Source organism: Sapajus apella, unplaced genomic scaffold (assembly GCF_009761245.1).
Source record: "Sapajus apella isolate SASKATOON/1434 unplaced genomic scaffold, GSC_monkey_1.0 scaffold281, whole genome shotgun sequence".
In the NCBI taxonomy this organism is placed as follows: domain Eukaryota; kingdom Metazoa; phylum Chordata; class Mammalia; order Primates; family Cebidae; genus Sapajus; species Sapajus apella.
In genome coordinates, this window is record NW_022437221.1 from 1 (window position 1) to 16,893 (window position 16,893).

Here is a 16,893-nt window from a genome sequence, read left to right on the forward strand (position 1 = left end):
TACCTCCCGGCCTCAAGTGATTCTCCTGCCTCAGCCTCTCAAGGAGCTGGGATTACAGGCGCGCACCACCACGCCGGGCTAATTTTTGTATTTTTAGTAGAGACGGGGTTTCACCACGTTGGCCAGGCTGGTCTTGAACTCCCGACCTCAGGTGATCCGCCCGCCTCGGCCTCGCAAAATGCTGATATTACAGGCGTGAGCCACCACACCGGGCCCATGGTTAGATTTTTTTTTTTTTTTTTTTTTTTTGAGACGGAGTTTCGCTCTTGTTACCCAGGCTGGAGTGCAATGGCGCGATCTCGGCTCACCGCAGCCTCCGCCTCCTGGGTTCAGGCAATTCTCCTGCCTCAGCCTCCTGAGTCGCTGGGATTACAGGCACGCGCCACCATGCCCAGCTAATTTTTGTATTTTTGGTAGAGACGGCGTTTCACCATGTTGACCAGGATGGTCTCGATCTCTTGACCTCGTGATCCACCCGCCTCGGCCTCCCAAAGTGCTGGGATGACAGGCGTGAGCCACCACGCCCGGCCAAAAAAAGTGTTTTTTTTTTTGCATGCTGGGATTACAGGCATGCACTACCACGCCTGGCTAATTTTTAGTATTTTTAGTAGAGATGAGGTTTCACCACGTTGCCCAGGCTGGTCTTGAACTTCTAAACTCAAGTAATCAGCCCGCCTCGGCCTCCCAAAGGGCTGGGATTACAGCACCTACGTTGGGGGCACAGGTGCTTGGGTGGATGGGTGTGTGGTGTGTAGACTGTCGAGTTATGGATGGAGAATCCGTGGACGGATGAATCAGTTCACAGCTGAAAGTGGCTGGCAGCGGGCTGGATCTGTGGATGGGTGAGCGAGACCAAGGATGGCCCTGAATTCATGGAGGGATGGACAGACGCCTCCGGGAGGGAGCGCAGGGTGAACCTGGCCGGCCTTGTCCCCACAGCTGCCCATAGTGGCGTCCTCCGTCGTGTCCCTGTACTTCTTGGAGCTGACCGACCTCTTCAAGCCGGCCAAGGTGGGCTTCCAGTGTTACGACCGCACTCTGTCCATGCCCTACGTGGAGACCAACGAGGAGCTGATCCCGCTGCTGATGCTGCTCAGCTTGGCCTTCGCGGCCCCTGCTGCCTCGGTGAGCACCCGGGCCGGGCCGGCCTGAGGGCACCGCGGCCGGGAGCCCGCCTGAGCGCCCCCCTCTCTGTCGGCAGATCATGGTGGCCGAGGGCATGCTGTACTGTCTGCAGTCCCGGCTGTGGGGCCACGCCGGGGGGCCCACCGGGGCGGAGGGCAGCATCAACGCCGGCGGCTGCAACTTTAACTCCTTCCTGCGCCGGACCGTGCGCTTTGTGGGTGAGTTGCCAGACGGCACCCCGACCCTGAGCCACGTCCGTGCGCAGGGGGTGAGGCCATCCCCGGTCCCTGGGTCCCTCGCCGGGCCCTGAGCCTCCCACTCCGCAGGGGTCCACGTGTTCGGCCTGTGTGCCACAGCCCTGGTGACGGACGTGATCCAGCTGGCCACGGGCTACCACACCCCCTTTTTCCTGACCGTCTGCAAACCCAACTACACTCTGCTGGGGACGTCCTGCGAGGTCAACCCCTACATCACCCAGGACATCTGCTCTGGCCACGACACCCACGCCATCCTGTCTGCACGGTGAGCTGGCCGGGAGCCGTCCTCCACCCCGTGTCCCTTCCTGGGGAAACAGAGGCAGAGCCTCCTGGAGCTGGGGTCCCTGGGCAGACGGGGCTCATGCTGGACGCCTCTTACAGGAAGACCTTCCCGTCCCAGCACGCCACGCTGTCGGCCTTCGCTGCGGTCTATGTGTCGGTGAGTCCAGCCTGCTCTGCCCTGCCCAGGGCCTCTTGCTGGCCCCTGGCGAGCCCCCCTCTGACCCCAACCCCCACGCCTCCAGATGTACTTCAACTCGGTCATCTCCGACACCACCAAGCTGCTGAAGCCCATCCTCGTGTTCGCCTTCGCCATTGCCGCGGGCGTGTGCGGGCTCACGCAGATCACGCAGTACCGCAGCCACCCGGTGGACGTGTACGCCGGCTTCCTCATCGGGGCAGGCATCGCTGCCTACCTGGTGAGTGGCAGGGCCTGAGGGGGGTCGGCATGGGTGCCCAGGGGGTCTGAAGTGGGAGGCTGGTGGTCTGAGGGGGGTTGGCATGGGTGCCCACGGGGTCTGAGGGGAGAGGCTGGCCCAGAGGGTCTGAGGGGGAAGGCATGGGTGCCCAGGAGGTCTGAAGTGGGAGGCTGGTGGCCTGACAGGGGAGGCATGGGTGCCCAAGGGGTCTGAGGGGGGAGGCATGGGTGCCCAGGGGGTCTAAAGGGGGAAGCATGGGTGCCCACAGGGTCTGAGGTGGGAGGCTGGTGGTCTGAGGGGGAAGACATGGGTGCCCAGGGGGTCTGAGGGGGGAGACTGGTGGTCTGAGGGGAAGACATGGGTGCCCAGGGAGTCTGAAGTGGGAGGCTGGTGGTCTGACAGGGGAGGCATGGGTGCCCAGAGGGTCTGAGGGTGGAAGCATGGGTGCCCAGGAGTCTGGGGGGGGCCGGGGGTCTAAGGGTGGAGGCATGGGTGCCTAGGGAGTCTGAGGGGGGAGGCATGGGTGCCCAGGGGTCTGAGGGGGGAGGCATGGGTGCTAATGTGTCTCATCCTTGGAACGGTGGAGTCAGAATCCCATGGGCTCAGACCTGCCAGATGCGCTGGGTAATCGGCAATCTTGAGGCAGGGACTGGTCCCACCCGAGAAGAGCTTGCCCCCACCCACCCCCAGCCCAAGCCCCCCACGGCAGGTCTCACGCTCAGAGGGGAGGAGCCATGTGAGCCCCAGGCCTCACCCCCGGACCCCTCTCTACGCCAGGCCTGCCATGCGGTGGGCAACTTCCAGGCCCCGCCCGCAGAGAAGCCGGCGGCCCCGGCCCCCGCCAAGGACGCGCTGCGGGCCCTGACGCAGCGGGGCCACGACTCGGTTTACCAGCAGAACAAGTCCGTGAGCACCGACGAGCTGGGGCCCCCGGGGCGGCTGGACGGCGCGCCCCGGCCCGTGGTCCGCGAGAAGACGTCGCTGGGCAGCCTGAAGCGCGCCAGCGTGGACGTGGACCTGCTGGCGCCGCGCAGCCCCATGGCCAAGGAGAACATGGTGACCTTCAGCCACACGCTGCCCAGGGCCAGCGCGCCCTCGCTGGACGACCCCGCGCGCCGCCACATGACCATCCACGTCCCGCTGGACGCCTCGCGCTCCAAGCAGCTCATCAGCGAGTGGAAGCAGAAGACCCTGGAGGGCCGCGGCCTGGGGCTGCCCGACGACGCCAGCCCCGGGCACCTGCGCGCGCCCGCCGAGCCCATGGCCGAGGAGGAGGAGGAGGAGGAGGAAGAGGAGGAGGAGGAGGAGGAGGAGGAGGAGGAAGGCCCGGCCCCGCCCTCGCTCTACCCCACCGTGCAGGCGCGGCCGGGGCTGGGGCCGCGGGTCATCCTCCCGCCGCGCGCGGGGCCGCCGCCGCTGGTGCACATCCCCGAGGAGGGCGCGCAGGCGGGGCCCGGCCTGTCCCCCAAGAGCGGCGCCGCGGTGCGCGCCAAGTGGCTCATGGTGGCCGAGAAGGGCGGCGCGGCCGCGGCGCAGCCCCGCGTGGCCAACCCCCCGCGGCTGCTGCAGGTCATCGCCATGTCCAAGGCCCCGGGCGCGCCGGGCCCCAAGGCGGCCCCCGAGACGGCGTCGTCGTCCAGCGCCAGCTCCGACTCCTCGCAGTACCGGTCCCCGTCGGACCGCGACTCCGCCAGCATCGTGACCATCGACGCGCACGCGCCGCACCACCCCGTGGTGCACCTGTCGGCGGGCGGCGCGCCCTGGGAGTGGAAGGCGGCCAAGGCGGAGGCGGACGGCGGCTACGAGCTGGGGGACCTGGCGCGCGGCTTCCGCGGGGCGCCCAAGGCCCCGGGCGTGTCCCCCGGCTCGTCGGTCAGCGACGTGGACCAGGAGGAGCCGCGGTTCGCGGCCGTGGCCACCGTCAACCTGGCCACGGGCGAGGGGCTGCCCCCGCCGGGCGCGGCCGACGGGGCGCTGGGCGCGGGCAGCCGGGAGTCCACGCTGCGGCGCCACGCGGGCGGCCCGGGGCCGGCGGAGCGCGAGGCGGAGGCGGAGGCCGAGGGCTTCTTCCGCAAGATGCAGGCGCGCCGCTTCCCCGACTAGCGCAGCGCGGCGCGGCCGGGGCCGGGGCCGGGGCCGGGCGTGGGGGTGGGGGTGGGGGCCGGGGCCGGGGCCGGGGCGGGCGGCGGCACCGATCGCTGATCAATAAAGCAGCAGACACCGAGCTCGGCCTCCTGGTCATTCGGTCGGGCCCGCGGCCCGGGGACACCACAGCGGAGGCGGGAGGAGGATACAGAAGACGTTTATTCAGAGTCCAGGTACAGACCGGCCGACCCGCCTCGACAGCGGACGCGGGCCGCAGAACGGTTCTCGTCGGGCCTGTCCGCGTCGCGAGCGCGCGGGGCGGCAGCGGAACGTGCGTGGGGTCCCCGCGGCCAATACTGAGCCTGGAACTGCCGCCAGCAAAATATACATCCGCGTCTCCGTGAAAAACCGCGCGCCGCCCCTCGTGTCGCACAACAGGTATAAAAAATTATAAATATTTACACCCTCGTTACACTCTCCTCGACGGAAAGGGGGATCCCGGGAGCCCCCGGGACAGGCCGCGCGGGGCCGGGGGAAGAGCACAGCGAAGTCGAGACCAGCGCCTGCCTCCCGGGTCCCAGCATCAGAGACGGGCAAAAAAACAGAAATGAGACTTTGGTCCAAAATCTGAAGGAAGAAAACCCTGAAGAAGTCTGAGCAAGTTTTCTAGGCGACTGCAGGTGAAGGCGTGCGGTAAGGCAACCGGAGGCGATGCCAGAGGCGGCGGCGCGCCCGCCCTTCCCTGAAGCTCGGGGCTCAGATCGCACCGGGGCTCCCCGAGCCCGACCCGCCGGGCGGCCCCGCCTGTGACTGAATGACAAGGAATAAAAGAAAACAGCATACAAGGTAATACCACGAGAACGTTTAGATTACACTCATACCATCGTATCATCTTGCTATAAAAAGTTACTTAAAACTATTTCTTTTGCATATAAATGAAAAAAAGATTAGAATATTTGGTCAACTGGAAATATTGCTAGGCACAGACGTCTGCAACTGCAAAGTATATAATACAGAGATTATGACGAACAGCTCCGCAGCTGAAGGCAGCGGCGGGCACCCTGGGCCAGCGCCTGGGGCAGAGGGGAAGGTCCCGTGGGCAGGGCGGGCGGGCAAAATCACATCACTTGATTAGAGGGCGGGGGTTGGGGTGTGGCAGCCACAGCCTGCCACACGCCAGGCACGTGATCCTGCCGGAGCCTGCTGGGCCCCCTGCCTTTCTCTGAAGTGTGACCCCTGCCCCTTGGGACCCCAGGACACCCAGGGTGGGTGTGTGGCCGCAGGAAGGCAGGTTTTTTTTTTTTTAAGGCACAAGGAAGCCGAGTCGTGGTCGGGGTGCCCACCCATAGGCCCCACGCCCGACAGGCCCCACCAAGGCACGGCCCGAGGGTCTGGCCCCGGGTGTGGAGGGCCGGGAGCTCCCGCTGCCACAGTCACCAAGAGCCTGAGCTGTCACCCGTCACCGCAAGGTTAGCAAGGTGAACTAGATTTAATTTTTTTAAAAACAGGTAAACTGATTTCTCTTTAAAAAAATAAAATCTCTGGTCTGTTAAGGTCACTTCAGCTGCTTTTTAAAGTGGCTTTTCTCTGGAATGATGGAAGTTGTCGCCAGGGGGCCCGGCCGTGGGGGGCTCGTGCCCCTAGATGGTGGACTTGGAGAAGGAGACCCGCAGGTGGTGGCTCTCCCCGAGGTCGTGGTTGTGCAGGTCAATGAGGGCCTGGACCGCCTCCTCCACGGAGCCCATCTGGATTAGCGCCATCTTGCGGTCCTTCCTGCAAGACACGGGGTCAGGCCGGCCACAGGGCAGCTCCCGAGAGCCGGGCACCACCAGCCTCATACTCACTGGAAGAACTTGAATCCTTTGACGACGCCCCCGTTGCTGGAGAAGAGAACCTTGAGATCTTCCTCGGACACTGAGGGCCTGTGGAAGGAGAGAGGAATGAGCCCAACGCTTTCTCCAGACTACAGATCTCAGAGCGGCTAGGGAAGGTACGGGGGGGCCTTTTAGGGGCCCAGAAACGGGGCATCAAACCATGTCCATAAAGGTCTGAAGCGGCTTCTACCAAAACCAGGCACCTGCAGGTCTGCAGAAACACCACCAGGTTCCTCCACTATTACTGTTGAGACGGAGTCTCATTCTGTCACCAGGCTGGAACGCAGTGGTGCAATCTCAGCTCCCTGGTTCAGGTGATTCTCCTGCCCGGGCCTCCCGAGTAGCTGGGACTACAGGCATTCGCCACCACACCCAGCTTATTTTTGTTTTTAAGGAGAGACGGGGTTTCACCATGTTGGCCAGGAAGGTCTCAATCTCCTGACCTCACGATTCACCCACCTCGGCCTCCCAAAGTGCTGGATTGCAGACGTGAGCCACCACGCCCGGCCTAATTTTTTTAGGAGGCAGGATCTCACTCACGCAGGCTGGAGTTCAGTGACACCTTCACAGGCCACTGCACCCCTGACCTCATCAGCACTAGTTCTACCCACCTCGGCCTCCCAAAGTGCTGGGATTCCAGGCATAAGCCACAGCGCCCGGCCTAATTTTTCTTTTTGTAGGGATGAGGGTCTCACTGTGTTGCCCAGGCTGGTCTCAAACCCCTGACTGAAGAAATCCCACCTTGGCGTCTCAAAATACTGTGATTACAGACACTAACCACTTTGCCAGGCCCCTCTAACATGTTAAATGTAAAAGGGCTTCCTACAGGTTGAACGGTACTTCTGACATGCTTGGGGTCAGATGTACTTCCATTTCCTAGCATTTGCGTTATACATTTTTTAGAGACAGGGTCTTGGTCTTAATCGGTCACCCAGCCTAGAATCACGGCTCACGGCAACCTCAACCTCCTGAGCTCAAAGTGAGCCCTGCCACCTCAGCCTCCCAAATAGCTGGGACCTGAGACCTGCACCACCACTTCCGGATAATTTCAACCAATCTTCCCTGTAAGAGACAGAGGCCTCACTTTCCTGCTCAGGCCAGTCTTGAACCCTGCACGGCACACAGGGCTGGGATTGTACAGGTATGCGTTACATGTTCTCACGGCAGAGCATCATCTCCCTAAGCCAAAACCCCAAACCCCCAAATCCCCAGTGCTCCAATGATCCTCTTTTGAGCATCCCTCACGCTCAGGCTTCAGGCCTTGGAGTCCTTCAAGTTTTGGATGAGAGGTACCCAACAAGCACTCTGGAAACCCCGAATTCCAGGCACTGACCCAGCAAGACAGCCAAGCAGAGCCCCCACATGAACCCAGCCCTGTGCGCACCCAGCCCGGCACTCACGGGATGTTGGAAAGGTGCAGGGTGGCCGAGGGCGGGAATATGTTCTGGAAGTTCTTGGAGCCTGGCTTCTTGAAGCGGTGCAGGGGCGAGTTGCCATAGTCCTTGGTCAGGCCTTGGTCCTCCTGGCCCTCACGGGGAAGCTGCACGTTCTGATGCTTCGAGAGTGTGATGCGGATGGGCTTCCCGTGCAGCTTGTGCCCGTTCAGGTGGCTCATGGCTGGGGACAGTGGCACCCATGTGACCAAGCGCCCGAAAGGGAGTGTGGCCCGAGGCCCCCACCCCACCTCTTACCCAGCCGGGCCACCCCCTCCGCCTCACAGGGCACCCCGGCCTCTTACCCAGCTGGGCCGCCCCCCACCCCCCACCTCTCAGGGCACCCCGGCCTCTTACCCAGCTGGGCCTGGTTGCCGTCCGCCATCTGCACGAGGGCATTCTCCTTCTTATTGAACAGGATCTTTACGCGCTGCACATCGCCGTAGACGCCTTCAAAAGCCCAGGGACAGGGCCTGAGTCGCCTGCTGCCTGCCCCTCCCGTGTCCCCGTCAGCCCCGAGATCCCACGCACCCCCACAAGGCCCGGCTCAGCCCGGCCGGGTTTGCTTTATCGGCCACTGCGGAGCTGCGTCTCGCAGCCACAGGGACGCTAGCGGGAGCAGCTCCGTTGAGCAAAGTCATAGCATCCAGGACAGGTAGGCTACCAGCGGTGGCCACGGGAGCATGCCGCCGACAGGTCTAGCTCTCTGAAAAGCATGCAGGGCGATAAACCATGCGTACATATCTACGGGACCAAATACGCAAACCGAAAGCAAACCACAAAACGAGGCAGATGCCGCGGTGACAGCATCAGAGCGCCAAACCGCAAACTCGTAATAGGTCTCAGGGCATAAACATCATCTCAATTAAATGAAAACAAGGTAATAAAAGTGTGAATGATAACATACCGAAAAGAATAAAGAGGCTTTGGGGTGTGACTCTCTTTAGAGACAGCAGAGCAAGGCAGCGGAGGGACAGGGGAGAGGGAGAGGTCAAGGGGGGCGAGTTGCCAATCGTCCACACGAGGAAGACAGTCCCCGCAGGCGTGCAGTGGTTGATGGATGATGAAGTTGTCAGGATGTTAATATTCAAGGGCAGGTTGGTTTCCGGAGAGCAGGGTTTGAGGGGGAATTTTTGTTTTTTATTTGTTTATGTTTTTGTTTTGTTTCAAGCAACAACAGGAAGCAGAAGTACCGTGCAGTCAGTTGGCAAAGAAATTCCGGATCAGGGCAAGAAAAAAAATTGGGAAAGGGGAAGGGGAGAAAAGAAAAAAAGTAGCAAAAAAACACAGGTCAGTAAATACATAAGAAAATCAGGTAGTGTTCCATCAGCCACACCACACACATTCCAGTTACAGGTTTACCGCGAGGGGCACACGGTAAGAAAAGCACCTTCACTCACACGCCGGCGGGGACAGCACTGCTGAGGGGCTCCCAGAAGCCAGACCCCAACCAAGCCCCCCAGGAGGCCACGCCAGTGCAGGCGCCGCTCCACCCTGGCCACCGCCGCCAGGCCCCGCAGCAGCACTGTCTCCGCAGCCGTGGCATTAAGTCTCTAACGACGATTACACAGGCGTGAAGGAGATCGAGTCTGTTAGTGCTCGGCCTTGCTATGGGTCCTCTAGCTCAGGAGGAGCTGGAGGGACTGTGCCCGGCTCGCGGTGACAGGCAGAGGCAGGGAGTGCGTCCCGTGCCCCCGCGAGGGAGGGCCAGGGTGGGCACTGCCTGAGGAAGCCACAGGAGGTGCCAGAATAACAGGACAGCCCGAAATGCTGATTCCATGGGGGTCCCATCCATCAGGAGTTACGTATTTTGAGCCTCATTTCACCCAAGCTCTCCCCGAGGGGCATTTAATCATTCTAACCAATAACAGAGTCAGGAGTTAAGTGACAGGTCCACACCCCACACGCTAACCGTGCGAGCCCCGCCGGCCAGCAGGACAGCCTGCAGGGGCTTTCAAAAGTGCACCTGCTCGGCTCCAAGTAACTTAGAAAGCCTTTGGGAAACAAAGGATTTCCTTCTGTGTATCATGGAATTGAAAGCGCAAACCAAGATGTTAATGAAGGAAAACGGGAAAACTCAAAGCCATCTTGGGAGAGGAGGTCTCGAGCGCTGTAGCAGAGGGGCTGCGGGAGCGGAGGAGCAGAAACAGCGAGGGGCTGCGCTGCTCCCGGACCCAGGACCGCGCACAACACCCCTTGCTCGCTCTTCCGGGAGGAACGGCGTGGAGGAGGCCCACGTACCTCTGGGTTGAGGTTGCTGACCAGCAGCACGGAATTTCCTGCCCCAGCCAGGCCCGGAATGGCGATCCGGCCCGCCGCTGCAGCCGCCGCCGCCGCCGAGGGGATGGCCAGCGGGGCCAGGGCTCCGTGGACGTTGGGAACAGACAGGCCTGCAAAGACAGGAGGGGAGATGAACAGCGGCGCCCCCCCTCCACCGCGGAGCGGGAGACGCAGACACTCCCATCCTCATGCACCAAGGAGCCGCGCGGGAAGCGGCTCGGGCTCGGGCCCTGCCCCGGGCGCCTGCGGGGTCGCCCGACCCCCGCACAGCCACCAGCTGGCTCCTGCACCAGCGCCCGCCTCTCCTCTCGGCACCGGCCGCGCCGGGCTCGCGCTCGGGCTCCTCCGCATGCGCCCACAGCACAGAAAGCTCCGGCCCCGCCAGCACAGACACGGCGGGGCCACCGCGCATGCCGGCCCACGCCTCCATGCAGACAGGGCTGCGGGGCGCGCGCGCTGCTCCGTCCACGGCCAGCACTCGGCGGCCCGGTCCCAGAAGGGAAGCAGGAGGGCGGCCAGCACACACGTCCCGCCGCCGGTCATGCTCCTCAGCCTCGGGCGCGCGCTTACCAGGCCACTCAAATTCAACTACTAGGGACACATCCCTCCAACCACTGGCCGTCCTGACGCTCGCCCGGAGGTGCTTGAAGGGAACCAGACCACAAAGACTGCGCGGTTAGTGGCTGCTGGCTGGCGCCGTCCACACGCGGGCCTCCACAGCCCTGTCCTACCACTGCCCTGTCCAAGCCTGCTCTGTGGACGTGGCGTCCCCTCTCCCGGGAAGGGCCCCTGACCTGGCACTCGAGTGCCCAGTCCGCCCAGGCTGCCACCGTGGACGCGGAGCTGCCTGGGAAGGTGGTGTGGGCATGCAGTCGCTGGGGAACCAAGACCAAGCGTTTGAATACCTGCAGCTTGAGGAATGGCAAAGGTGGGAGGGAAACCAGCTCCTGCATACGGAGAGGCTGAGATTATACCAGGTGCACCTAGAAATAAATGAGACACTAATCATCGCACCCACCACCTCCACCGCGAGCGGGCACTGTGCTGCGGGACGGGCCCCAACCCGGCTGGCGGGCGGCCCCAGCAGAGCCTTCGCGGGCAGATCCGCTGCTCTAGGAGGCCAGGGTCCCGACGTGGGGGCACCGGACCGTGCTGTGCTGGCCGTGCAGAGAGCAGCAGGCGCATCTCCCTGGTGCAGGGCCGGGCCCGGGCGCGGGGGCTCCACACTGAGCGACCTCTACAGAGCACTCCGCACACCTGGCACTGCGCCAGGCAGCCCCTTACCGAAGGCCGCGGCCATGGTCTGGTCCAGCGAGGGCTGGCTGTCCCCAGAGGGCAGGTCTGGGCGTGTGTAATCCCGGCTCTTGTCGTTGTTGTACTTGACGTTGAGGCTGGTGAGCTTGGAGAAGTCGATGCGCAGCGTGCAGCAGGCGTTGTAGATGTTCTGCCCGTCCAGAGACTGAGGGGGAGGCAGCGTGAGCCACAGCGGGCCCGGGCCAGGGCCAGGGCGGGCGCCGGCCCAGGAGCCCCACTCACCAGCTTGGCGTGCTGGGCGCTCACAGGGTCCGCGTACTGCAGCAGGGCCTGGAACTGGTTGTTCTTGGTGAAGGTGATGATCTTCAACACCGTGCCGAACTTGGAGAAAATCTGCAGGGGCCCGGGCCACACCGTGAGCTCCAGCCCTGCCTGGCCCACCCCACGCTGCCCTGACAGTGACAGGGCCACCTGACCTGGTGCAGCACGTCCAGGGTCACCGGGTAGAAGAGGTTCTCCACGATGATCCTCAGCACGGGGCTCTGCCCGGCCATCACCATCCCCGCATCCACGGCCGCCGCCGACGCAGCCAAGGCCAGGTTCCCCGACTGGACCGAGTTCACGGCCTGCAGGGCCGCCTGGGCGCGCTGTGGGAGGCACTGCCGTGAGGCCCTGACCCCCATGGCCCGGCCCACCCCCGAGGCCCCGGGCTGGTGGGGTCCGCGCAGCCACGCACCGCCTGGTTGGGAGAGCTGTCGGTCTTCAGCTCCTTGTGGTTGGAGAACTGGATGTAGATGGGCTGGCCGCGCAGCACGGGCGTCACGGAGGTGTAGTAGTTTACCATGGTGTTGGCAGCCTCCTCCGTGTTCATCTCGATGAAGGCCTGGGGGGGACACAGTGAGCACCGGGCCCTCCTCGTCCCCACCTGCACCCACCTGTGGTGCCCCAGGGTTCAGGTACCTGGTTTTTCCCCTTCAACATCAGGAGATTGGTGACCTTCCCAAAGGGCAGCCCCAGGGAAATGACCTCCCCTTCAGTGACATCGATGGGAAGCTTCCGAATGTGGATCACTCTGGAGGGGACGCCGGCACTTCTGCTGTCGCCTTTGAACTTCTTGCTATCATTTCCATTTGCTGAAAACGGAGTGCCGTGAGACGCAGGCACCAGCTCGCAGGAGTGACCCCTGCAGAGGTCCCCACTGACCCCCAGAGCCCTGCCTGCTACACAGCCCAGCTCCGGGCCCCAGGAGGCTGTATGTGAACCAGCAGCACAAAGCCGAGGCCGGCATGGTCAGGTCTCCTGCTCCTTCCCGGCAACACCCCACAGGTCCAAGTGCCAGCCTGGACCACCCAGCGCCTCCCCGGAATTCTCTGCAGCAGAGAACTTCACACAGGACCTGCGGTGGGGACCACGGGCCTCTGCAGGTACAGATGGAAGGGAGAATCCCAGAACAAGAATGTAACCTCGTTCTGGGGGAAAGACACCCACGGGCCTTGCCCTGGGACAAGTCGGGACGTTACCTGCAGACGCTGAGTTGCTGCTCATGATAAACGGTCCGTTGGTGACACAAGTAGAGAAAAGCTCGTCAGATCCCCGCTGCAAGACCAGGGACGAGGGTGAGCTGCACTTCCCACCAGGCCAGGCAGCCCCCACCCCACCCCCGCACTTCCACGGCAGGGTGCCTCCCAGCGCAGACCCCGGCTGTGTCCAGAAACACCCCAGCCCAAACACGCCAGCACCCCACAGTCCCACAATCCCAAGACATCACTCCTTTCTCCAAATTCTGTAAGCCCTGGGGCACTCCGTATAGGGCGGGGAGGGTCTCAGCTACTGAAAGCACAGAGTACACCACCCCACAGCCAACTCCGCTGTGGACATGGCCTCACCGAGCTGCTGGCCGCCCTGGACACAACGCCTGGGGCCTCAGCCACCCGTCAGGAGGGAGGGGACCTGCTCCACGGAGCCAACCTCCCCAGCAGCAAAAGACAGGCCCCCGCATGGCAGGACGGGCAGCTGTCCTCATTCCCGGCGGCCTCGCAGAACGAAACCAGTGCCGCCTCCTGTGCTCTTGCAAGAGCCTCTCTGGTTCCAGCCACCCGAGGAAACCCGACCCCCGCCTCGGCGCACCCAAGGACTAGGGACAGGGCCTCTCCGCGCAGTCATCTGTATGGCCACGACTGGGGCCAGGGGAGCGCCACAGTGGCCCCGTAACTTCTGACCTGACCACACTCTCTCCAAAGACCATCCGTTCACTTGTCATTTCTAAGTGAATCAACTCCTTAGAAGAATTACACCAGACTGATCCTAGGCTCAGGAGAGTGGACAGCCCCGCCTGCTGCAAGGACTGAAGACACACGCAGTTTATTCAAAAAGTGAAATCGGAGCAGACGCTGGTTACCGCCCTTAGTTACACAGAAAACAAAGCTCGGGTCTGAGGACCTTGGAGCTCAGGCGCTTGGCCTGCACAGCCGGCCTGAGGGCAGCGCCCAGGACCCCAGACAGGGCCATCCTGGTGAACAGAGGAGCGCCTCCATCTCCCGAACCAGGCGCCAGGCCAAGAGCCTGCCCCCTGCTGAGGGGCCCAGGGCCATTGCATCAGAAGGAACCAGTGGACATCCTGCCCTGTCCGCAGACAGCCTCAGCTCCACACACCCCGTGCCTGGTCGAGGAACTGCCCCCAAGTTGCCCTCCCCACACGTGCCTCTCTGGATGGCCTTTTCTTAAGGCTACTTCCCTCCACCCACACTCAGCTCCAGACCTGCCCTGGCCCCCATCAGGCTCTTCTGTGGCCCTGGCTCAAGAACTCTTGGAAGGCAAGCTCCATGACAGCCTGCAGAGCCCCCAGTACCTGCCCAAAGAGGATGGGAAGGACCTGATGACCAGACCTGTAACTGCTGCCCTGAGACCCCAGGCCAATCCCACAAGCACCCAGGGTGTCACCAAACAAGCAATCGAGAAGCCACAGAGCTGGAGCCAGAATCGCTCAGGCCCCGCGGGCCCTGCACCCACCAAATGACGCTGTCAGTCCCCCAGGCTTCCAGCGTCACGGCAGCCCTGACGCTCCGGCCAGACACAAGCCAAATGCTGAAAACAGACCCTGGAGCCCTCTCCTTGCCGTCTGTGAGCACGAGGTGGGGCTGTGCAGTCACAGGAGAAAGGGGTCAGAGCCAGCGGCCTCAGGTGGAAACCATGCCATCGGAAAACACAGGTGTGCCAGGACGGGGAGGCAGGGTGCACCTGAGACGCAGACACAGAGCCTCCACAGCCACCCCCACAGGAAGTCGCTCCTGCCTCCCCTCCCCCCAGCTCAGAGGCTGGAGAGCCCAGAAGCCGACTCTCTAGGACACCAAGGCTGGTCCTCCTCAAGCTGGACGGTGGCCAGGCGCCCATGCGGTTCCCATGTGCCGGCTGCACAGACCTTAAAAAGGGCATCTTAGACCCTGTCTTTCGCTGGAGTGGCAGGCGGGACTGAGTTTTCTGAGCGGATTCTTGGCCGCCTGCCCGAGCCCTAATCTCATTCCCATGGGCCAGTGGCCTGGCATGCACACAACCGTCTGTGGCAAACTCCACGCCCGCCTGGGCGCCCCGGCAGAACGGGAGAGATACCTGCAGGCTCCACAGGGCAGCAACCAGGAGACAGGAGCTGGGCTGGCGCTGGTGAGGCCCCCACTGCCTTCACAGCCAGGCCACCAGGCACCCCAGGAGGGCCCCTTCAGGGCACCTGTCCCGAAGCACACGGAATGACAGGACTTCCCAGTCTGCAGCTGGGGCCCCGCGGCATGGGCCCTGGGCCCTTGCGGTCTTTCCACACTCAACAGGAGCTCGCTCTGTCCTGGGCTGAAGGGCAGCGTGGCCAGGTGTGCACCCAGGTCAGCCAAGGCCTCCCTGATAGTAGTGGGGGTGAGCACCTGGGTCTGGACTCAGCCCCGCCCACCTACCAGGGCCTGCACCCAGCAGGGGCCCTCACCCTGCCCTGTGGCAGCCACTCCTCCCTGCACCAGAGCCCGAAGGCCATCTTGTCCTGGCTGGGCTTCGACATCCCAGCCCAGCCAACAAGCCCCCTAGGAACACAAGGGGAGGGCTCCAGGACCGCTCTAGGGAAGCCGAGGGAAGCTCTGGCTGGAAAGCGGCCCCACAGAAGCAGGGAAGAGGATGCCTGCCAGCCAAACACATCCAGGGATTGTTGCAAGCGTTTTAGATGAAAGTCCTCTCCCTCCTCCCACACTGAACAAACAGGTTTTATCTGCAGGAAGATCAGGACAGGCAGCGTGTAAAGACAGCAGTCCACTTGGAAAACCGAAACCTGGCCCAGGCACGACCGCTGACTGACCAGAAACCAGCCGGAGGCTTGCTCAGAACACCACCATCCGGGGCTCGCCTTGCAGGACGCTTTTGGGGGACAAGCTCTGAAGTCGGAAGCCCCCTCAACACACAACCACCAGCAGAATCGTTAAACCACCTACCCCAGGCCAAGCCGGGACCACAGGTCCGCCCGAAAACCGCTGGCCTCCCCAGGACCTTACTCTCCGGGTCTGACCCCGTCCTCACAGGCTCGGAGCTGGCCTGACCTCTATGGGGAAGCAGCGCCCCTTCCTTCTGGCCCTGGCCGCAGCACCTCCACTTTCTCTCACCCCAAACATCTGATAGTTTTCTGCTGTGTTACCCAAACGACATGAAGACGCTTAACGTCAGCCCGGCGCAGTGGCCGACGCCTGTCATCCCAGCACTACAGGAGGCAGAGGCTGGCGGGTCATGTCAAGTCAGAAGTTCTAGACCAGCCTGGCCAACATATTGAAACCCCATCTTACTAAAAAACATACAAAAAAAAATTAGCCAGGCATGGGGGCGGGACGCCTATAATCCCAACCTACTCTGGAGATTGAGGCAGGAGAATCACTTGAACCCAAGAGGTGGAGGCTGCAGTGAGCAGAGACCACACCACTGCACTCCAGCCTGCATTAAGAGAAAGAGAATCCAGGCCGGGCGCGGTGGCTCACGCCTGTAATCCCAGCACTTTGGGAGGCCGAGGCGGGTGGATCACAAGGTCAAGAGATCGAGACCATCCTGGTCAACATGGTGAAACCCCGTCTCTACTAAAAATACAAAAAATTAGCTGGGCATGGTGGTGCGTGCCTGTAATCCCAGCTACTCAGGAGGCTGAGGCAGGAGAATTGCCTGAACCCAGGAGGCGGAGGTTGCGGTGAGCCGAGATCGCGCCATTGCACTCCAGCCTGGGTAACAAGAGCGAAACTCCATCTCAAAAAAAAAAAAAAAAATATCAAAAAGAGAGAAAGAGAATCCATCCAACAACAACAAAAAAAACTTAATGTCAAAAGCGACCTCTAAACGCCCCTCCTAGGCACTGGGGTCTGCCCAGTCCCCTCCACAGCCAGAGAGCTTGTTTCCTATCAAAACCGAGCCTCTCTCTGGCAACCACGACATGAGAGATCCCACTTGATGGCACAACTTCAGGCTTTAAGGGGCAGAAGAGGCTCCAAAGGCAGGCCTGGGGCAGGCAGAGCCCCTACCGATGTTGGCGGTAGCTTTAGAGCGGCTCAGATTCTTCTAAGTGGCCACCAAATCCAAGCCACGCAAAACTCAGGGCACCCAGAACCCAGGGCTCAAACCCTACCACCCAAATCCGGATTGCAGGCCAAGGCAGTGTGCCCTCAGAACGGAACGCCGCTCTCCGGGCAGCGCGGCAGAGCTGGCAGGGTGGCCCCGGCGTCAGCGCAAGGTCAGAGGAGCACAAGCAAGAAGCAAAGTTGAGAAGTGCCTACCTTTGTACCAACTGCTATATCTGGGACGATGCTGTGGAGAGAGAAAAAGGAGACAGTGTTAGCCAGGAGGGCCGCTCAGCAGGCAGGAGGGCCGCTCAGCAGGCAGG

At 62.4% G+C, this 16,893-nt stretch overlaps 2 protein-coding genes across 3 annotated transcripts in view; one reads left to right on the forward strand and one right to left on the reverse strand.

Moving 5' to 3' along the window:
- Nucleotides 1-829: 829 nt before the first annotated feature.
- Nucleotides 830-4,304, forward strand: PLPPR3 (phospholipid phosphatase related 3). The gene is made up of 6 exons (XM_032272065.1): nucleotides 830-1,125; nucleotides 1,202-1,343; nucleotides 1,452-1,647; nucleotides 1,764-1,821; nucleotides 1,907-2,080; nucleotides 2,858-4,304. The coding sequence occupies exons 1-6, from the start codon at nucleotides 1,045-1,047 to the stop codon at nucleotides 4,181-4,183; spliced, it is 1,977 nt and encodes a 658-aa protein (XP_032127956.1). The 5' UTR covers nucleotides 830-1,044; the 3' UTR covers nucleotides 4,184-4,304.
- A 703-nt stretch (nucleotides 4,305-5,007) lies between these two features.
- PTBP1 (polypyrimidine tract binding protein 1) overlaps nucleotides 5,008-16,893 on the reverse strand; it is a 14,712-nt gene continuing 2,826 nt past the window's right edge. Inside the window, exons 2-15 of one of the 2 annotated variants that reach the window (XM_032272066.1) lie at nucleotides 16,787-16,817; nucleotides 12,527-12,602; nucleotides 11,967-12,139; nucleotides 11,743-11,889; nucleotides 11,483-11,653; nucleotides 11,289-11,399; nucleotides 11,037-11,211; nucleotides 10,658-10,735; nucleotides 9,714-9,862; nucleotides 8,380-8,413; nucleotides 7,830-7,922; nucleotides 7,440-7,656; nucleotides 6,010-6,087; nucleotides 5,008-5,938 (exon numbers count right to left, since the gene is read on the reverse strand). In XM_032272066.1, the coding sequence (XP_032127957.1) occupies nucleotides 5,806-5,938; nucleotides 6,010-6,087; nucleotides 7,440-7,656; nucleotides 7,830-7,922; nucleotides 8,380-8,413; nucleotides 9,714-9,862; nucleotides 10,658-10,735; nucleotides 11,037-11,211; nucleotides 11,289-11,399; nucleotides 11,483-11,653; nucleotides 11,743-11,889; nucleotides 11,967-12,139; nucleotides 12,527-12,602; nucleotides 16,787-16,817 (1,666 nt within the window). In that variant the 3' untranslated portion in view covers nucleotides 5,008-5,805. The remainder of the gene's footprint in view (nucleotides 5,939-6,009; nucleotides 6,088-7,439; nucleotides 7,657-7,829; nucleotides 7,923-8,379; nucleotides 8,414-9,713; nucleotides 9,863-10,657; nucleotides 10,736-11,036; nucleotides 11,212-11,288; nucleotides 11,400-11,482; nucleotides 11,654-11,742; nucleotides 11,890-11,966; nucleotides 12,140-12,526; nucleotides 12,603-16,786; nucleotides 16,818-16,893) is intronic. The other variant, XM_032272067.1, reaches the window with a different exon arrangement.